Genomic DNA, 22,553 nt, shown 5'->3' with positions numbered 1-22,553 from the left:
GCAAACAATAATCTAATTGACGAGGTGTTTGGTAACTGCTTTGCCAGTGAAAATTACGAGGGAATGAAAGATAGAGCAATACTTGCTCCACTCAATAAAGACGTAGACAGAATTAATGAAGATATAGTTGCCAAACTTCCCGGAGAGTACAAAACCTATTACAGTTATGATACGGTGAAAGACCAACCTGAAGGAGCACTTGAATTTACTACAGAATTCCTCAATGCAGTCAACATTTCAGATTTGCCACCACATGAATTGAAATTGAAAAAAATACCTTAATAATGCTTTTGCGTAATTTGGACGTTTCTGAAGGTCTATGTAACGGTGTAAGGCTCATTGTGGCTGACCTATGTACTAACATAATAAGGGCAAAAATAGTTACTGGTGAACAATCCGGCAAAGAAGTACATATACCTAGGATCACTCTTGACTCATCAAAAGGTCAACTGGGATGTACTATGCAGCGACACCAATTTCCAGTAAGATGTGCATTTGCCATGACAGTCCACAAATCTCAAGGTCAGACTTTCGAATCTGTAGGAGTAGACTTGAGATCATCAGTTTTTATGCATGGTATGCTGTATGTAGCATTTTCCAGAGTCAAGCGACCAACTACATTAAAAGTACTCCTTCCAAAAGAAAATCCTCGGCATACCCGCAACATAGTATGGAGAGAAGTTTTACGTTAGGACCTGATTAAACCAGCCTGCTTATGTTGATTGTGTAAACTGTCAGATAATTATCTTTAAAATAAAATAAAGTACCTATACAACTATAGTGTATCAATTATTTGTTTATTTAAGTGATTTAATGTTGATTTTTCCATACAAATTTGTATGGTAGTGGTAGGTCTGTCATGTAAAAAACACAATAAGTATAATAAAATCGAACACCGAGCGAAGCTCGGTCGCCCAGGTACTTAAGTATATTATGTGGCGTTTCACGCCTAAAAGGTGCTAATGCTTCAAATATCTACTAGGTCTAGGTATATCGCAAATTATAAATACAGACATCAATCGCAATGAAAAAAAAAAAAATTACAGTGATCGACTCTGGCCAACGTGGGACTCGAAACCACATCCTTACATTGCCGGTTCAATGCGTTAAATTCGCAGTCATGGACGGATGGTCGGCTGGCGCAATTGGTAACGCATTGGACCGGCAATCCAAGGATGTGGGTTCGAGTCCCACGTTGGCCAGAGTCGATCACTGTTGTTTTTTTCATTGCAATTGATATCTGCATTTATAATTTGCGATTTATAAAGTGGTACGTTCCACATAAAAAAGGAAAAATCTATATGTTTATATTTAAAAACATATGGATTATTAACATTAGGTCTAGGTATATGCTCAATTTCATCACAAAGTCGGAGTCAGATATGAAAGATCTTATTACACTCGAAGCTTAAGGGTTCTTTAGGCATAGAAAACCACAAATTACTTCGTAAATGCCATGACTGGATACAGTGGGTACAGTAAACCGGTGTCAGTGTCACGCACGAAACCCATCATCCAATTCCGAACTATTTCTTTTGAGGAACTGAATGGAATATTTAACATACGTCTGGTAGACCTCCGTGGCTCAGTTGGTCAGTGCAATTTGACCCAAAGGTAGCAGGTTCTCTATCGGGTAGCGTATTCTGAATCGTTAAAAACTCATGATACAAAATGCAAAGCAACGTGTCAATAAAATTATATGATTCATGGAATAGATATCAGTTATTTTGATAAAGTTCTTGAAACTAATTTATTTTATCGCCGCGATAATCAGGGAGTTCATCGATTATCCGTTTTGGATGCAGATTGTGAATACAGATACATGCTTTTTAACCGCCTTCCAAATCTTAAAGGAAGGGGTTATCAAGTCGTCTGTATGTTTTTTTTTTTTTAAATGTTTGTTCCTCGATATCTCCGTCGTTACTAGACCGATTTTGAAAATTTTTTTTTTGATTGAATTTATATACATACAGATTGGTCCCATTTTTCTCAGAACCCAGTTCTGATGATGGGATCCTGAAGAAATCGAGGAAACTCCTCAAATCTGAAAGGCATACATATGGTGATTTTTGTGTTTTTAAAGGAACAGCATGCATTTACGTACGGAACAGTGACATTTGGTGCAGTGGAACTCCTGATGATGGTCAGAATGGAACTCCTCAAATCTGAACGGCACACTTATAGTGACTTTGGTATTTTTATAAGAACAGCATGCACTTACGTCCAGAACAGTGATATTTGGTGCAGTGGAATTGCTGATGATGGTCAGAACGGAACTCCTCAAATCTGAACGGCACACTTATAGTGACTTTGGTATTTTTATAAGAACAGCATGCACTTACGTCCAGAACAGTGACATTTGGTGCAGTGGAACTGCTGATGAAGAGTGAGCCGCCCCTGGTTAGAGTTCCGTTCTGATAATCATTCTCATCTGTAAGTACTTCAGAATCATCCAGATTTCAAAATTGGTTCAGAAATGACGGAGATATCGAATAACAAACATTAAAAAATATACAGACGAATTGATAACATAATCCAAAATTTGAAAGTATTTATCACCAGAACCCCAAAGGAAGGCGGTTTTTTTTTCTTAAAAATTATTGCATACTTGATTGCACAATATTGAAGTAGGTAACTAGTAACCAACGACTAGTAACTCATAAACATGTATTATTATATACGGTGAACGTTTGGGCAAACCTAAGTCATTATGAAATAAAAACTGAGAGGGTTTACAGAAAACTTTACATTGCATACATACATACATACAACATACATACAATCACGCCTGTATCCCATAAAGGGGTAGGCAGAGCACATGAAACTACTAGAGTCTCAGTGCCACTCTTGGCAATTAAGGGGTTAAAAGAAAACGAAAATTGTGAGATTGCAGTGACAGGTTGCCAGCCTCTCGCCTACGCCACAATTTTAACCCAAATCCCACAGTCGACTTCTACGACACCCACGGGAAGACAGGAGGTGGTGAAATTCTTAACCCGTCAGCCCGTCACCACACAGGCAATACACTGGATAATTTTGAAAAAGCGTGAAAACCGCTACAAAATATAGGTAGGCGGTCAAAGAAATTTTGGCATTCTTGCGCACTACAAAACGGTGCGAAACTCAAATTTTCTATGGGAATTAAACCTTCGCCCCTACTTTTTTAATTAATGTTTAAATCGTCGATGTTTCCGCCAACGTCAAGGTTTAGGAAGGCACGAGTTTTATGAAGACGGCCCGTGACCCCTACATTTTTCAAACTGGCCGCCTTATTTTAGTGCCAAGATTTGGTTGACCGTCTATAAATATACATACATACATACAATCACGCCCGCATCCCATAAAGGGGTAGGCAGAGCACATGAAACTACTAAAGCTTCAGTGCCACTCTTGGCAAGCAAGGGGTTGAAAGAAAATGAAACTGTGACATTGCAGTGACAGGTTGCCAGCCTCTCGCCTACGCCACAATTTAACCCATATCCCACAGTCGCCTTCTACGACACCCACGGGAAGAAAGGGGGTGGTGAAATTCTTAACCCGTCACCACACAGGCTGAATAAATATAATAATCCTTTTTCGCTTTCACTTGTGTTATGAAATGATCTTGGCTGGCGGTAGTTTGTTATTAACTAGGACCTTAAGATGTTTCCAAGAAGGTTTGGGAAACTATTGCATATATTCTAAAGTAATAAAGTGACCTTGGTTTTCAGGTGCCAGCTGAAGCTTCATCCCTAACAAAAGACCAGTGCTTCATCCTGGAGAATGAGCATGATATCTTTGTCCTGATGCCGGAAGGAGCCAAGGCCACGCAAAGAAGGAAGATCATCAGTGTAGCCAACAGCTTGCGTGATGATTACCACAACGGGCGGGCTACTATTGAAATCATTGGTAAGGTTTAGGAAACCACACCCTTAAGCATTTGATAGAAGGCTCCGTGGCCACATAGAGATTGAAGAACATCAGCAATATCAGCATGGCAAACAATTTTCGAGGTGACTATTACCTATCACAAAGTAACTACCATCTAGGCTTGTGTCGTTCACGAACTATGAACTGTTAGGAATAAAATCCCATCAATGACCGAAATGAACTGAATCTTACCGTGGTCTGAGATTCGGTCTTTGCTCATTTAGTTCAGTATAGGATCGGCGAGCGCGAGCGGTTGGGATCGAGAACGAATGTGTGACTGCGCCGACCGGGAGCGAGAGCTACTTAGCAGAGCAACAAAAAAAGTCAAGTTTTCATATTAAACTTCGGTTACTTACAACCTTTCGGCCCGGAATGTTACTATCTGTGGACTATTCGTATAATTTTGACACTATTCGGTCTCATTCGTTCTGATCTTTCCGACCGCAGTGGTCGCTGGAACTAAATGAGCAAAAGACCTAAAAGAGCGAACTAGTTCGTGGGAGCGATTGAACGAGATCGGAGCGCTCCGATCAACGAACGAAACGGCACAAGCCTACTACCATCGAAATCTATGGTGAGTTTACCACCGAACATATTTTTGTGCTGATGCTGAAGGAGCCAAGGCCAAGCTAAGGAAGATCATCAGCGTAGCCAACAGTTTGTGCGATGATTACCACAAAGGGCGGGCTACCATCGAAATTATTGGTAAGGCTTACGAGTAACGTTCTATAAACTGGACTTTGGTTGGTCCAGAGACGACGATAGAGAGAGAAAAGCAGAAATACCTAGTCAGAAACTACATACTTAATAATATACTTATAAGTTTGACGAAACCACGAGTATCTTAAAAAAATTGTATGGCATTTAATTATTAAACTCTTTACGGCTACGTACACACAGACAAGTGACTAGGTTAGTGTTTAGAAGCTAGCGAGTAGCCAGCGACTATCTTGGCTCCTATCAAGCCAAGTAGCTTGGCGCGTATTAAAACAAACAAACGTTTGCTCATAGGCTGATTTAATGTTCCCTTTTCAGACGAGTTCTCATCTGACGAAGACGTGGCGCTGTTCTTCGAGACCCTCGGCTCTGGGTCTAAGGACGATATTGCTGACGATTCTACTGAGGAGGTAGGTTTATATGCTTTGATGGCTTCATTCCGTTTTGAATGTATACGTATACATTTCTGGAGGGAATCCGTGGTTAAAGTAGCTAACACACGGCCGCACTGCACCTGTAAGTCGAGTATATAATAACTCTTTCTCGCTCCCACTTGCAGGATAGTAATGGGATGACCTTGATGCGGTATATACGGTACGGTGCTAGCAATGCACGGTCGAGAAGTTTCCAAAGTTGCAGAACATTCCTCATGAGAATTTTCGGTAACTTCTGAGAATGTTCTCGAGAACGAGAATTTATCAGAATACTTAGTAACTTCGTAGTTTATACCATAATTTCGTCGAACTCAGCAAGTCAAGACGTAGTCCCGTGGTAGTGCGCTGGCTTTGTATGCCGATGTTTTCAGGTTCGATCCTGACAGCGATCTTTTTGTTTTTATTTTTATTTTTTTGTATATATGTCGCAGTAAGATAGATAAAGCAGTTATATAGTTATAACCCTAGGGATATAATTATATGTCGTAACATAGTTAAACGAAAGCGATTAATTGCTATCTTACTAGGAATATAACTATAATACGTTACTAGTTTAGTGATATAATTATATGACTGGATTCAGTTTAGTGAAATGATTGTAGGCAGGAGTGCGGCCGTGCGGCGGAGGTATAGTTATAACCCTAGGGATATAATTATATGCCGTAACATAACGATATCACAGGTAAAGTGGTGAAAATTCAATAAATAATTATGCACGAAAACTCAACCGTGACGTGAACGACAACTGATGCCGAACGACTGCCTTGTGGTAGCGGGTAAGCTCCCGCCCCCGTCTCCACTGCACCCCCGCACTACACTGCTACAATTATACTACTGAACTTAATCCAGTAATATAACTATATTACTTAACTAGAGACGTATTATAATTATATCCCTAGACTAAGTTTAATCCAGTGATATAATTATATAACTAGGGTTATAACTATACCTCCGCCGCACCGCCGTAATCCTGGCTACAATAATTTCACTAAACTGAATCCAGTCATATAATTATATCACTAAACTAGTAACGTATTATAGTTATATTCCTAGTAAGATAGCAATTAATCGCTTTCGTTTAACTATGTTACGACATATAATTATATCCCTAGGGTTATAACTATATAACGGCTTTATCTATCTTACTGCGACATATATATATTGTCATGACCAAAAACAGGCATCAAGAAATAATAGTTCGGTACCTAATTTAAAAAAGTCAGGACTAAAACTGTGAAGTCTGAAAGTCGAAATATTCCCTGAAGTATAGTGAGAATTTAAGCAACTTATAGTGAGAATTTAGGTAACTTATCACTTATCAACAAAATAGCTAACTGTAATAGACAATATTATACCTATAATAACATATAGTTTTATATTATGCCCATTTAAACATTATTTCAAGTATATTCTCTTGTTTAAATAATAAATTGCATGTTGCGGGAATGTTCTGCGAACATTCTCAAGAATGTTTCCGCTTTTTGGGAATGTTCTGCAATTTCTACATTACTATACGGTGCTTGTGCGGCCGCACCTTGCATTGTGTTCTTTTGTGTCGAAGGCCTTATCCTCATTTTGGGCTAAACTGTAACGTTCTAAATTTCAATTTCTTTTCTCAAAATGCCCAAATTTTGATTATAGTTTTATCCGTATGATATTGATGTCTCGCTTTTTTATTCGTATTGTTCAAATTGAAAGGAACACTTTAGTTCTTTATTTAAATGTGAACATGTTTACATAATTATATAAGAAACTAAGACTAAACTTAAAAGCTAGCTAATGTCTAAAATAGGCCCTTGAGGCATTGTACCAAGGATACTAGCGACATTTCCTCGCTATATCGCAATGCTGATACGTTGTGCGAGGAAGTCGCCAGCTCTTCGGTCACCAGTTACCTCAACCAGACGCTTCGCGATTTCTGTGAACAACTTGTTCGCGCTGGGACCCCATGGACCTAGAGTTTCTACGCCAGAAACACTTAGTACCAATTTATACATCTTTCAGACCTACACACGGGATGGCTCGATGATATTCCTGTATAAGGTCCTGGCGGGAGACGAGCTGGAATTGGTGGCTGTCAACAAACCTTACAAGCAGAAATACCTTACTTCCGACGTAAGTGTCTCAACGGAACATCTGCAAAGCTCACTGTTTTATCATAAATTAAATATAACAAGATCATACCATCCCATACATTAAAATGCGACCGCCTAAGACCGCGCTTACACTCCACCACACATAGATGGCGCCACAAAAAAATGTCTTGTAGCTTTCGATTATACTTGTACATGACGTTAAGTGTCACTTTTGACATAGATTTACGGCTAGGAATTGTCACTTAATGACAATCTACAAATAATCGGTGGCAACAAGGCATTTTTCGTGGCGCCATCTATGTGTGGTGGAGTGTAAGCGCGTTCGTAGGCGGTCGCATTTTAATGTATGGGATGGTATGATCTTGTTATATTTAATTTATGGTTTTATGGTTAAAGTACTTAAAAACCGAATTATATAATATTTCTTCTCACAACTAAATTGTCAATTTACAAAACAAGCATACGGTCCGCCTGATGGAAAGCGGTCACCGTAACCTAAGAACGCGTGCAACTCAAGGAGTGTCACATGCGCGTTGCCAACAAATTAGAAGCTTGTACACTCCCTTTTGCCGTGTTAAGTAGGTACACAGCAAAAAAGAGTGTGAGATATGATGAAGTTGGAGGGTTGAATGGAGGTTAAGTAAAACTGGTCATCATGGATGATGTGTATGTATTGTCGATAATCAATACAGAAGAGAGAGACAAGTAAAACTAAACATACCTTATATAGTAAATTATTGCTTACATGCTATTTTATTCACATATGTGCGTCACATGTATGTTGCAGACAGTAACGTTAAGTTACTGTTAAAGTGTTAATTAGGGATATACTACAAGTGTACAAGTTCCAAGGAGGATTATTTTCATAAATTTGTCGAAAATCGGTTCAGAATTACGTCCTGCGATGTACGAGTATACGAAGTCATTCCCAAGTTACGCAGATCTTCACTAACGCTTTATTGTACTTCACAGGCGATCTTCATCCTGGACACGCCTTGCTCGGGCGTGTTCCTATGGCTTGGAAGCGACGTGCACGCCGATTCCAAGAAGAACTACAACGACGTCGCTCAGAAGTATTTGGAGATCAAGGGATACCCATCTTGGGTAAGGTTTGCTTTCTACTAGACAACAAGCTATATGCTACAACCAGTTTTTAAGAAAACGGCGCGAAATTCAAAGTTTCAATGGACCCATCCGCGGCAACTATTTTAAGCGTCGCCTTAAGTGCGTTTTCACATTATCCGATCCGATATCGGATGTAGGACCGATATCGCATAACATTTAAGCCGCCATCTTTGATTTTTACTATTGAAATCCTTCCGACATCCAATATCGGATCGGATAATGTGAAAACGCGCTAAGGCCAATCAGCGTGCGTATCCGAATGCACAAACGCTGACGAAACACACGAAACGAAACGCTCGTAGATATCTATCGCTCTTGCGTATTGGCGCGACAGAGCCACTACCTTTCGCAGCGTTTCGTTTTCGTTTCGCGTCGCACAAATGCCATTCGGCTACGGGGCCTGCATAGAATAGGAGCCCCGCGGAAGCTTGAATATAGGCTTGAATTTATGTGTATATAACATTAATGTTTTATACAAAAGTCACATGTTTGAAAATAAATGGTCAATAATAATAAAACGAACCGTATTTTAACAGTTTACATAATTTCTTACATGATTATTCAAGATTTTGGGGATTATTATTAGGGGTAATTAATAACAATACAATACAATACAATACAATACAATACAAATACTCTTTATTGCACACCTCAATACAGGAAACAATATAGTAAGTATACACAACAACTTAAGAGGTAAAACAAGAGGCGGTCTTATCGCTAAAGAGCGATCTCTTCCAGATAACCTTATGTTTGAACGATGATTGGCAGGAAGCTGCGCAGGATCGGGATAGGTGGCGTGCTCTCGTTTTGGAGGCCAAGATTCTCTTTGGATCGCAGAGCCATATTAGTTAGTTAGTTAAATAACCTTATGTAAAGCTATTTATCGATAAAAGTATCTCATAGTCAATCTCTAACAACTTTCCGTTCGGGACAGAAAAATATCTAGGTATATTTATGACAGACTGATCCTTTACTAAAATCTTATAAAAAAATCATCGTTGTTTTCAGGTACCTGTTACCAGGGTGTCAGAAGGCGCTGAGTGCTCGACTTTCAGACAATTCTTCAGCAACTGGGACACCGTCGGCACCGGGTATTCGTCTGTACGGACTTACGTCTCTGAATTAGGTAAGAAAGTTGCTAGATATAAAAAAAAATACTACTAATACGCAGGCCCGATAGTACCTACTTAAAACTTAACAAAAGTGCTTAAAATGTTTTCCTTTTGTTATTATCTCATTCGCACCACTTCAAATTGGCACGTTACGCGCCGGTGCAAACTGCATATAAAATTGAACTAAAACAAAAATAAACATATTTTTTAATTAAAGGAAAAATTTAAAAATTCACACCTCCGGCAGGACTCGAACCTGCGACCTTTGGCCTTGCCGGGGCCATCTTGTAGTTTATTTTTATTTATTTATTTTGGTAGTTCATAAATAAAATCTACGAACACTTTTAGATGCTGGATATTACTCTGGAGACGCGGAAGAATCGGCCGCCTCAGCGAAACTGATCGGCAAAAGCGCTGCGGCAAGAGGCTACATGCCCGATCTAGGGGCTGGTAATCTGGAAGCTGTGTTCAGGTATGTGAACTGGCAATTTTAAATTGTATGGTTTTTGTATACAACATTTTTTTATGTTAATCTCCCTGTTTGAAGACTGTGTGCAGGCGTCTAGGCCACCATACATTATTCTTGTTGGTTTTGATACGATTTTTTCTACGACTATCTGTCTATACGGAGTTATAATATACTAGATTTTTCCCGCGGCTTCGCTCGCGTTAGAAAGAGACAAAAAGTAGCCTATATCACTCTCCATCCCTTCAACTATCTCCACTTAAAAAATCACGACGAGTCGTCGCTCTGTTTTACCGTGAAGGACGAACAAACAAACAGACACACACACTTTCCCATTTATAATATTAGTATGGATAACGTCTCTGGTACTAGCCAAACTTTGCATAGCGACTTTTGAGGTCATAATAAACAACTTTTTTTATCGGACCAATGCTGAAATCGCAAATTTTTTTTTCGACTGACGATTTTTGCGACTTCGGCATAGGTCCCATAATAAAGGTTGTTCATTTTGACCTCTAAAGTCACTCTATAGTGACTTTTAAGGTCAAAACGAACAACCTTTATACTTACATATCTGTATGCAAGTTTGGTTAGTACTGACAAAATCACCCTGTATCATCATTGTAATGGCATATTAGCCACTTTCCGTGTTTAGCAGTAACACAATGGTTTACTGCGACACGCATATTGCTTGGTCAGCGACAACCCAATGTATATATAGGTACACCTTTATACAATAAATGGATTGATTGGAATTCATTACTTTACCTACTACTTGTGTTTATCATTTGACGACACCTCATCCCGTGACGCTGCCCATCCACATCAGCAACATCATATTTTGTTATTACATCATCATCATTTCAGCCATTAATCGCCCACTGCTGAGCATAGGCCTCCCTTCGTGTACGCCACTTATCCCGGTCCTGGGCTAATCTCATCCAGAAGTGCCCCGCAGTTTTTCGAATGTCGTCCACCCAACGAGCCAACGGATGCTAGGCGCTTCTATTACATCCGATAACGGCCACCATTCGGTCAACATTTTAGTCCACCTGCCATCACTCTGCCTGGCAACATGCCCCGCCCAATTCCATTTGAGTTCGGAAATGACGTCACCCACGTCCCGCACCTTGGTGCGGCGTCGGATCTCGACATTCCTCACTCGATCTTGAAGCTTAATGCCGAGCATGGTGCGCTCCATCGCTCCCTGTATACACGTGTAAAAACATTGATCTTAAAAAAATATTTTCACCAGATTGGCTGGAGGCGAAAACGAGGATATAACCGAGAAGATGGCAGAATCCCCAATAATGTACAGCTCAGACTGTTACGTCGTGAAGTACCAATGCAACGAAGAGAGCGATGGGAAATACGTCATCTACTGGTGGATTGTAAGTAAAATGTAAAACATCGTCCTCCTTGCGTTATCCCGGCATTTGCCACGGCTCATGGGAACCTGGGATCCGCTCTGACAACTAATTCCAAGATTTGGCGTAGCTAGTTTTACGAAAGCGACTGCCAGCTGACCTTCCAACCCGAAGGGTAACTAGGCCTTATTGGAGTTAGTCCGGTTTCCTCACGATGTTTTCCTTCACCGAAAGCGACTGGCAAATATCAAATGACATTTCGCACATAAATTCCGAAAAACTCATTGGTACGAGCCGGGATTCGAACCCGCGACCTCCGGGTCGAAAGTTGCACGCTCTTACCGCGAGGTCACCAGCGCTTCCAAAAAACTAAAACATACAGTATAAGGAAACTATACACTGTGAAAAGATAAATCAGACTCTGGAGGAAAACTACATTAAATTCTTAATTAAAAAGAATTAAGAAGACTTAAGCTAGTTCATTTTACACAAAAGATAGACATTCTTAGTGTGTTTAAAAAGTAACAAAACTCAGCAAAACTGCATTCAAAGATTTTCTAAAACTCGCTTGGTTAGCTTTTTTTGTATAAAAATTAGCCATGATAAATTAAGGGAAGTTAGTGTTTAAAAAAAACCTTATAGAAAAAAATAGCCGTCGCTTCATCCTTGAGAAACTGAGGTGAGGTGAGGTAGGACCCCCAGCAATGGGCTCTTAGTCTATAATAAAGTAATATTCCATTCTAGGGCAAAGATGCATCAACTGATGACAAAAAGGCTGCCCGTGATCTGGCCACAGACTTAGAGATCGAGGTAAGAACAAGATACTATACATCGAAGTATACAGTACGTAATAAATAAAAAAGTTATAATGAAGTAAACCTACCATAGAGGAATACGTAAGGGAAGAGTTGTAACTCCATACATCAGTAAACGCGAGTTATTTGTATAGGCATAGTTATAGTGACATCTAGCGACAATCATGCGTCAATCACATTATTCCTCTATGTAAACCTACCGACTGCGCCACTTAGTCAACTAGTAATTTAATCAAAATCCTTATTTTTCAGTTGGATGAAACAGTCACGGTAGTCAAAGTGCCCCATGGGAAGGAACCAAAACATTTCTTAAGCATTTTTCATGGTAAGAACACTTACACAGAAGGATCTTATTGGATGCTTCAAATATACAAGGTGCTCGCGGGAAACCCACATAACTTTAACGGCATACTCTTGGTCACATTTTAAGACTAAATTGTCATATAAACTTTTCTAGATATCGTCTAGTTTCAGAGTTATTGCCAATTAAAAAAAACATTTCCGTATTGTTACTCAGTACAAAAGGTCTTCTTAACGGCGCTGATGCGCAATTGTGGAGCATAATCTCACAGTCGTCATTGATAGATGTCAAAATGTGACAAGAAAAACTTCAAAAAAATTTGGTTTTTAGAAAAATAAATTAAGAAACTCATTTTAATTGCCAACTTTATGGATAAAAATTACTTTTTATGTGAAAATACGTCCAAAAAAGTAAAAAAAAAAATATTTTTTATTTCTTTCGGCCTCAGAAACGCGTGGTTCAAGTTATGCGGGTTCCTCGCGAGCACCTTGTATTCCTTTCCATTTGAAATTCAACAAAAATGTTGACAGTTATCCTTACTAGCTTTTATTTACATTCACCTGTGATCACCTGTCCCGTTGTCTCTCTGTAATTAAATCAAAGCAACTCTGTAATGAAATGTCGTATCCCCATCGAGTAAGGGGTTTATAGAAACGTCTCGGAGAGCAGTAGATGACTGTTGAGAGAAAAGTACAATCGGCGATAAAAGCTTGTGCCAAAATGAAATTTTTACGAAAAAACTTATTGCACATGAAATGAAGCATGCGGACCCTTCTCAAATGATCGGTGTTACTGATTCTTAAATATATTTTTTTCAGGCAATTTAAGCATATTATACGGAGGTAAAGAATTTGACTATGCTCTTATCGACTCCGGTAAAAGAACTTTCGATGACGAAGACTCAGATTATCGGCTTTTCAGGGTGAGGCATTATTCATTACCCATCCTTTATACCTTTTTTTTAAATATAGGTGGCAAATAAGCACAAGGTCTGTCTGATGATGAACAGTCTCCGTAGAATATGGATTCTTGTAATTCTAGAGATGTGACAAGTGCGTTGTCTATCCTAAGAGCGTATTCACATTATCCGATCCGATATCGGCTCTGGGAAAAATGTCAAAGGCAAAAAATGTCAGAGAGCCTTTGACATATACCTAGGATATCGGACATCGGTCCTGCATCCAATATCAGATCTACACTAGATTTTTTTGTATCTGTATTTATTTTGGAGCCATGGGACTACGCCGGCTCCAGTAGATTACTTTTTTACCGTTACCTTCTTCAACCTAGCGTTTTCTTGGCCTAGTGCCAAGGTCCGCTTTCCTGCTAAGACTTCTCCACTTCGCCCGGTCTTCTACATCCTGGGTGCGTAGCCGAATGGCAAAACGCTCACGTAACGCTCACGAAACGAAACGCTAGTAGATATCTATCTCTATCGCTCTTGCGGATTGGCGCGACAGAGAAAGACTAACTTTCGCGGCGTTTCGTTTTCGTTTCGCGTCGGAGAAATGCCATTCGGCTACGGGGTCAGAGGTGAGAGATTGTTCTGTTCCATGTCCACTGTCACGACGTCCAGCCAGCGCTTCTTAGGCCTAAAGGCCTACCTTATTTTTACCGCTTTAAAAAAACCCAGACTGTGTTTGTACTTAGTATATTTTTTTGTTATTTACCGTTTTGCCATCCCCAGGCGCAAGGGACGACGGAAGGCGTGGACACGAGATTCGTGCAAGTGTTCGAGAGTCTGGATACTTTCCAGGATGATGGCGTTTTTGCCCTGGAGACGAGAGATACCGTCTACTGCTGGTATGGAAAGGTAAGCTTTTTACCTTTTTGTTTCTTGAAAGTCCCAAAGACATACCTATCAAGTCTAACCCCTTATTCATAATAAAGTTACTGAACTGATTAGTTATTATTTGTTTATTTCTAAGAAACATTTATTTTATTTATTTTTATTTATTTAGACTTTATTGCACGACATAAAATTGTACAAATGGCGGACTTAATGCCTTCTTCTTCTTCTTAAATCTTAAATTAAAAAGATTATTTGAGTTAAGGAGTCTTAGTACATATGTATTGCTATACATTTTATTTATACATTATTAAGTTTTTCGTTTTTAATAAGTGTTTTTTTTAAGCGGTGTTTTGTCCCTTTCTGTCATGTTGACTTATGTACTTGTGAGAAAAGGACAAAACACTTTTTTAACTAAATGTGTAAAGCCCTCGTGCACGCTTTTAACTCAGCGCCGAAACTCAGGCCTTACAATTAGCAGTGCATCAAAAAAACACCATACCTATGAACTGAAAATAACTATTATTTCTTATTTTTAGGACGCTTTTCCACTAGAGCGTGAATTCGGTGCCAGATGCGCGCAGAAGTTGGCTGAAGGCAAGGAATACCTGGAGGTAGAGCAAGGAGAGGAACCTGACCAGTTCTGGGACGCTCTGAGTAAGATAATTCATTCATTCATCCATTCTGTTATTCATTTATTCATTCACTCATTCATTCATTTCTTTAATCCATTCAATCATTCACGATTTCATTCATTTCTTTAATCCATTCAATCATTCACGATTTCATTCATTTCAGTAATTCTGTCATTCGTTCATTCATTCATTCATTCACTACATTCACTCATCCATTCATTCATTTCATTCATCCACTCATTCAGTTTGAATACGGAATACGGCGCCAGCTGCGCGAAGAAGCCAGATGAAGGCAAGTTAGGCAAGTAATACCAGGAGGTGGAGCAAGGGGAGGAACCTGACCAGTTCTGGGACGCATTAAGTAAGTTCAGTGTGTGTAGCCGAATGCACAATCGCTCACGAAACGCTCACGATAATATCTCTTTCGTAGCTATCTATCTCTATCGCTCTTGCGTATTGGCGCGACAGAGCCAGTTTATATTTGCCATCCGGCTACGGGACGGGTGCCGTAGCCGAATGGCATTTCTGCAACGCTAAACGAAAACGAAACGCCGCGAAAGGTAGTCTGGCTCTGTCAGGCCAATATGCAAGAGCGTTAGAGATAGATATTTACGAGCGTTTCGTGAGCGTTTGTGCCATTCGGCTACGCACCCAAGCTTCCGTCACTCGCTTAAGGTCGCGCGTTAAGTACCTACCCGCTAGCCGTGCGTACGAACGCACAAGTGGCCCTACGCTACGGGCCCGCCTGTGTGGTCGCGCAGCACGTACTATTTGGGTTGATAGTTCATTTCATCACCGCGACCTCTATAAAGTGATAAGGGATAAGCTCGCCTTTGTACATAACCGTTATAATTATTTTCTGTACATGTAATTTGTTCTGTACAATAAAGTGTTTACTACTACTACTACTACTACTACTACTACTACTACTACTACTACTAAAGTTTAGTTAAATAAAGCGTGGGTACTTGTCGTTTTGCTAGGAAGTGAAGCATCTGTTGAGCCGGGCGTCGACTAGGCTCGTCGACTCGAGTCTCATCAACGAAGTAAGATAAACATGGAAGCCGCTTTTAAGAACATTACCGTTCAAATTCTTGGCACCGTTTAGCACACATACACAATTACGCCTACATTTACACAAGACAATACGTTTACAGGCCCTGTAATCAAAACTGGTAAACAAAACAATAGTCATCTCTTTTATACTAATGCACACAGATAAGTGTAGCTGAAATGCATATAATGTCACTAACTACCAATCAGCGATTTTATTCGGCTAATAACCTTCTTGCTGTACGTACTGGCAGCTAAGAATTCGCGGTTCATATTTGACTAAAATTTGACACGAAAAAGGATGGGTTTATCTCATACATTAAAGAACCAAGCAGAAATAATTTTAATTTTATGCATATTAAAAAATAACTACATAATTAATTTGTTGTTATGAAGTAACAACCTACATATGAAAATAATAATTATGTCGTACACGTATGCCGCTATAATAAGTATTTTTATGGCTAGATAAATTCAATTTATATCTGTATATCAATGTACAGTCACGTTCAGGTTGTTGTCAGTTGCCATCTATTGTTAACAGGTGTTAAACGTAGGCTTTCATTTTATAAATTTTACCTTTTCAGGGCTGGTCAGGTTTTTCAATCGCCAGATAAATAATATCTGTCAGATAAATGTCAGCTGTCACTGTAATTTATAAGTGTGATGAAAAGGATAGTGATAACTTTATCTGGTAGATATATTTATCTGGCGACTAAAAAACCGGCCCTTAAATATGTAATTACTTAGATGTCGCCACCGAAAGAAAATAACATAGAACACTACTTTCAAACAAAATGCCAGCCGAAAAGTGGTTCCAAGATCATAATACGCCGTACTGACACCGGACGTCACGTCTATTTCTATTCTGCAACTTTCTAAATTAACACGTTTAGGGACACTTAGTGACGTCATCTGTCATAGACCAAAGGAAACAAATGACTACGCGTATGCTATACCATACGTGTCCACGAATGTGTTCAGATTGGCCATTTAAACCACTATGCCGGTGACACAAGGTCTGTGATCAAAATAATCGAACTACTATGCCACTGACACGTTTACTGTTTACTGGCCTATGTCGGCCGCACAGTAGGCAGGCAAACATGGTCGCGCGATATTAATAAAATTATACAAAAATGAAAGTTTTTAAATATCAATGGCTATTTAAAAAATTGCATAACATCATCCCCATACAAAAGTAGCTCGTACAAAATAAATCGAAATAATTATGATCCTCGCCAAATTACACATGAAACTTAATCCCATATTTTTCTTCGTATTTGTTGGAACGACTAGCACATGATATTACAAAACAGTACGACATAATCTTTTTGTAAACATATATTCTAAATATGCCGTACTACGACTGTTCCGACTGGCCGCCATTAGCGCACTGACAAGCTCCGTGGCACAATTTTTAGGCCCCGCCTACCGTGGCACAATATTCGTGGGATCATTTTTGAGAGCTCTTTAGACATCTAGGTATATTAACAATCGCTGAGTCTCATTAATTCGCGTTCTGCATTTCTTATGAAACTGCGTCCATTAGCGACGCGTCGAATCCCATTCAAATGTATGAGGACTGTTAGTAATCTGTGGTAATATCATTCATTCACTCATCCAGTCATTCAGTTGATTGCACTGGTCCTACCAAAAGCAAGTAACCGATTAGTTATCGGTGGTAGACACAAACAAAAGACAGTCGCTCCCGTGTCAATGGAATAAACAATGGATTACTCCCGGGCTCTTAAAGTGTATACGGAAAAGAAGTAAATTGCATCAACAGGCAACTAAAAACCCTCACGACGAGGTCATTCAAACACAATACAAAAAATATAGGAACACTTGTGCTGATATTTTAAAACAAGTGAAAGCTAAACATCACCAGCGAGAGCTTTTAGAAGCTCGCCTTGATGCAAAAAAAACATGGAAGACGGTAAAATCGGCATGCAATATTACACCCACCCGCTCCCCGGTTTCTGAGCTCCTCAAACTTGACACTGACCCCAAAATTTCGTTAAATAGAATAAATGCGTATTTTAGTTCTGTCGGCAAGAATTTAGCAGAGGTGACGCTTAATGCAATGGGCGTAAATGAAGCACACTTGGCCAAAATGCACAAGAGTGAAAGTTCTCCGGTTTCGTCATTTTTTCTTCGACCAACAGACACCGATGAGGTTTCCTCTCTTATTAGACAACTAAAAGCTGGTAGCTCCCCGGGACTAGACGGCATCACACCAGACGTATTAAAAATGACTATAACTAGCGTCACCCAGCCTATCACTTATTTGTGTAATCTAAGCATAACTTCTGCAACCTTCCCAAGTCTTCTCAAGCTAGCTTCTTTAACACCGATTTACAAGGCGGGCTGTAAAGAACAAGTCACTAACTATAGGCCAATTTCCTTGCTTAGTATAATTGGTAAACTCATTGAAAAAATTATTAATGCACAATTGCTGTCGTTTCTCGAGCGCAATGGCAGCTTGTCGCCTAACCAATTTGGTTTTAGACAAAAAAGATCAACTGAACAAGCTGTCGACTTACTTGTTAGTAAAATAGTAGATTCTCTGGATAGAAGTGAAAAGTGCATAGGAATATTTTTGGACCTTGCCAAGGCCTTCGATACTGTTTCGATTCCGATCCTATTGGCTAAACTTGAGGGCCTTGGCATTAGGGGACTTGCGCTCAAGTGGTTTGAATCCTACTTACGAGATCGTAAGCAGTGTGTCCGGGTGGAAGAACACACTAGTGAATTCGCTAACGTGGTTTTCGGGGTCCCCCAGGGAGTGTACTCGGCCCTACTCTGTTTTTGACATATATTAACGGTTTGTGTAACCTTAAGCTAACAAACGCTACAACTATCTCGTTTGCCGATGATACAGCTATTTTGGTACGTGGAAAAAGCTGGCCAGAGGTTCAGAGGACGGCGGAGCTTAACTTGAAACTAGTGATGGATTGGCTCGACTCCAATTTGTTAACATTAAATATGCAGAAGACGAAATATCTGTGTTTTTCGATCGATTCCAGAGGCCAACCGCATGACGGATTTTACATTACGGTTAGACCGCAGAGCACGTTGCTCGGATCTCCCACTCACAACAACGGTAGCTTCTTGGAACGTTCCAATACCATACGATACCTTGGTGTATTGCTTGATTCTCACCTGACTTGGCGGCAGCACATCGAGTCACTTAAAACTCGAGTCCGTAAGCTCATGTTTGTCTTTCGCACATTAAGAAATTTTGCCTATCCCGAACTTTTGAGGACAGTCTACTTCGCTCTTTGTGAATCCATCCTATGCTATTGTAATTCAGCTTGGGGAGGGGCGGCAAAGACCCATCTTATCGGCCTAGAAAGAGCCCAACGTTCTCTCCTTAAGGTTATTTACCGTAAACCGTCTAGATACAGCACAAAAGAGCTTTACGCAGATGCAAATGTTCTCTCGGTTCGTCAGCTGTATTTCCGAAAAATTATGTATAATTACGGAAAACTGCATGATAAGGTCTTTGAAGCAGATACAAGACGCCGTCAGCGCTGGAAAACCCCAAAACACGCACAAAATTTGCCCATAGATTTCACCCCTTTATTTGTCCACTAGTTATGAAATCCTTTTGCAAACTTGATTCTACAAATAGACCACCTAGCAAACGGTATCTTACCAAGTGGCTTTCCCAGCTAGATTACCAAGACACTGAACTTCTTCTGTATGTGGCAAGCTAAGTATATATTTTATTTTATTTATGTTATTTAATATTGTTTAATGACGCCAATTTATAAGTATAGCTATATAAATATCTATCTTCTCATCTTAATTTATTATCTCATCTTAATTTATTATTAATATCCTCATATCATATTCATATTATAGTATAAATCTCTCACACACTAACACATACATACCCGTACATTCAAGTAAATACTCGTACGTACACGCAGCTCAGTGTTGATACCAAATTATTTTAATTTAAATATATTACGTTACACAAAAAATAAAAAAATGTTATTTGTAAGCTCTTTGTACTTCCTTATGCAACTCGCTCTACGAATTGTATAGTTTTATAATATAGGTTAAGGCACTAGTGCGATGAAACTGCGTCCTGTAACACAGGGTTTCCTAGCTCAGGACACAGGGTCGCGATTTTCTGTAATTGTTAATTTATATAATAAACTTTTTTCATTTTTTTTTTTTTCATTTTTCAAGAGACGCAATAGCGCGAGCGAGTTAGTTCATCGCCGAGCTATGAACTTAAATATCTCAAAATAAATTCTCTCTTTTCTTCACACCCGCACTTTAAATGTGCTATTGCACGCAGGCGGACCGTGAGTTATAGAAAAATCGTTCTCCCAAGGGAATAATGAAATTTCTTGTACCGTACTTAACTTTTTCACATCTATTTACAAAATTTTTACATTGCGAGTGTGATGAAAAACATTGTGTGTAAGTGCGTTTTCACTATCCGATCCGATATCGGATGTCGGACCGATATCTCATACATTACAGGCGCCATCTTGGATTTTTTCTATTGAAATTCTTCCGACATCCGATATCGGATTGGATAATGTGAAAACGGTCTAACTCGGGGAGTATGAATATTACTAACTCCAGTCTTTAAATCGCTCCGGCAAGCTGTCGCGATTTAACTTACTCTCGTTAGTAATATTCAACTTCCTCCCCTTGTTGCACAATGTACTATTTTTTGTAGGAGGTATCGGAGAAGAAAAGGAGGACCCATCAGGTTGGACCTTGGAAGTGAACAGGCGCGTGACGTCACCAACGACTCTGACAACTGTCAGTGTGTCTGTCACCGGGAAAATCAAGTTTGAGGAGCTGCCCCTGGATTATAAGCAAGAGGTTACTTTTACTCTCTTTAATTATTATTACTAGCTTTTGCCCGTGGCTTCGCTCGCGTTAGAAAGAGACAAAAAGTAGCCTATGTCACTCTCCCGGCTCGGTAAGGGCATTTATTTGTGTGATGAGCACAGATATTTCTTCCTGAGTCATGGATGTTTTCTATGTATATAAGCATACATCGGGGTTTTGGGAGCGGGAATGAATTCGTGTATTTATAATTCTGTTTATAGTAACTTGAATTACTGAAATATAGATTAAACTATGTATCTGGCTCCAAATGTACCTAGAAATGTTATAGTAATGACTTTTGTTCATCGTTTTCACCTTTTCTGGGCTAGTGAAAATCATTCCCGCCCCCAAACCCCGATGTATGTATATAAGTATGTATTTATGTATTTAAGTATGTATATCGTCGCTTAGAACCCATAGTACAAGCTTTGCTTAGTTTGGGGCTAAGTTGATCTATGTAAGGTGTCCCCAATATTTATTTTATTTTTTTATTTATTTAATTTTTGTTCTGTGCAATAAAGTATTTACTACTATAGTAAATATATGACTTTTCAGGATCTCTCAGACGACGGAATCTATGTTCTGGACACCGGCGAAGAGTTGTATCTGTGGCAGGGAAAGAACATCCCTGAGCGCGTCAAATCCGCCCGGAATCAAATCATTGAGGTACGTTCATGATCTCTTGTGTAAGGCCTGAGCAATTCTATACGGAGTTACTTACATATGTCTTTGATCGTACTTAAGCCCATTTAAAAAAAAAAACCTACGCATATTTTTTTACAGGAATACATAGCGGACGATGGATTGGACCGTACAGTGGACTCTGCCATCGTGGTGACGGTGAAACAGGGCTCCGAGCCGAAGGTGTTCAAGAAACTGTTCCCTAGCTGGGAGGATGATATGTGGGATGTAAGTAATAGCATGTCTCATAATAGACCAGGGTAAATAGGCCACGGCGGGGATCGAACCCAGGACCATACATGAGCCCATGCCGCAGAAAAAAACAAGAGTAGCCGATCACGTCACGCACAAGACTCGGCAGGCAAGCATGGTCGTGTGATAATAGTTATTTGTTATACAAGGGGGCAAAGTTGTATTTTAACGCCGAGTGTGGAATTGAAAAACGAGCAAGTGAAAGGATTCTATAGTTGAACCACGAGCGAAGCGAGTGGTTCGAGAATAGAATCCTGAACTTGCGAGTTTTTTAACACACGAGAAGTGAAATACATTTGCACCCGAGTGTAACACAAAACTTTTCCCCTCACTATAGCGAGGAAACTACAACGCAAAAAATGCGTTTATCACTGCTTCCAGTAGTTCCGCAGGTGGTAAATCATCTTTGTTACTAGATTCACCTACCTTTGTCAATTTTAAAGCAGTTAATTTGACTTTATTCAAGGTCAAATTACTTTACCCACTAGTGGATAAAAGGCGTTTTTACCCGCTGGTATTAAAGGACAAAACACGTGTTTTTGAGCTAGTGAGGGGAAAAAGCTATAATGTCAGGCCGTCCTTTTTGCACTATTTGTAAGTGGGACGCACCGACTGGGAGTATTCATCATCATCATCAGCTCTTTATCGCCCACTGCTGAGCATAGGCCTCTCTTCTGGTACGCCATTTATTCCGGCCCTGAGCTATACTTCGTTTCTTTTAAGATTAGAATTATCTGTCAAACGGGTAAAGAAAGAAGCAGTGGTCGTAGACCTTCCTTCTTCGATTTCGGCCGATACTGATTTCTTGGAACTTATGTACATAGTATTATAAGTTATAAGTTCCAAGAAATCAGTATCGGCCGAAATCGAAGAAGGAAGGTCTACGACCACTGCTTCTTTCTTTACCCGTTTGACAGATAATTCTAATCTTAAAA

The 22,553-nt window shown here is 39.6% G+C and overlaps 1 protein-coding gene and 1 non-coding gene across 2 annotated transcripts in view; both read left to right on the top strand.

Moving 5' to 3' along the window:
- LOC125239384 (gelsolin, cytoplasmic-like) overlaps positions 1-22,553 on the top strand; it is a 38,879-nt gene that overhangs the window by 12,900 nt on the left and 3,426 nt on the right. Inside the window, exons 5-19 of the mRNA XM_048146952.1 lie at positions 3,711-3,888; positions 4,945-5,036; positions 7,065-7,175; positions 8,129-8,260; positions 9,293-9,410; positions 9,745-9,868; positions 11,118-11,253; positions 11,974-12,039; positions 12,297-12,369; positions 13,164-13,267; positions 14,033-14,158; positions 14,674-14,791; positions 20,528-20,676; positions 21,241-21,351; positions 21,469-21,594. Of these exons, the coding sequence (XP_048002909.1) occupies positions 3,711-3,888; positions 4,945-5,036; positions 7,065-7,175; positions 8,129-8,260; positions 9,293-9,410; positions 9,745-9,868; positions 11,118-11,253; positions 11,974-12,039; positions 12,297-12,369; positions 13,164-13,267; positions 14,033-14,158; positions 14,674-14,791; positions 20,528-20,676; positions 21,241-21,351; positions 21,469-21,594 (1,764 nt within the window). The remainder of the gene's footprint in view (positions 1-3,710; positions 3,889-4,944; positions 5,037-7,064; positions 7,176-8,128; positions 8,261-9,292; positions 9,411-9,744; positions 9,869-11,117; positions 11,254-11,973; positions 12,040-12,296; positions 12,370-13,163; positions 13,268-14,032; positions 14,159-14,673; positions 14,792-20,527; positions 20,677-21,240; positions 21,352-21,468; positions 21,595-22,553) is intronic.
- Trnaa-ggc lies at positions 1,131-1,202 on the top strand. Its single transcript has one exon. It is a non-coding gene; the product is annotated as a tRNA-Ala (tRNA).

The sequence above is a fragment of the Leguminivora glycinivorella genome, chromosome 25, assembly GCF_023078275.1.
Source record: "Leguminivora glycinivorella isolate SPB_JAAS2020 chromosome 25, LegGlyc_1.1, whole genome shotgun sequence".
Lineage (NCBI taxonomy): Eukaryota > Metazoa > Arthropoda > Insecta > Lepidoptera > Tortricidae > Leguminivora > Leguminivora glycinivorella.
This window is presented reverse-complemented; position numbering and strand designations above follow the sequence as displayed.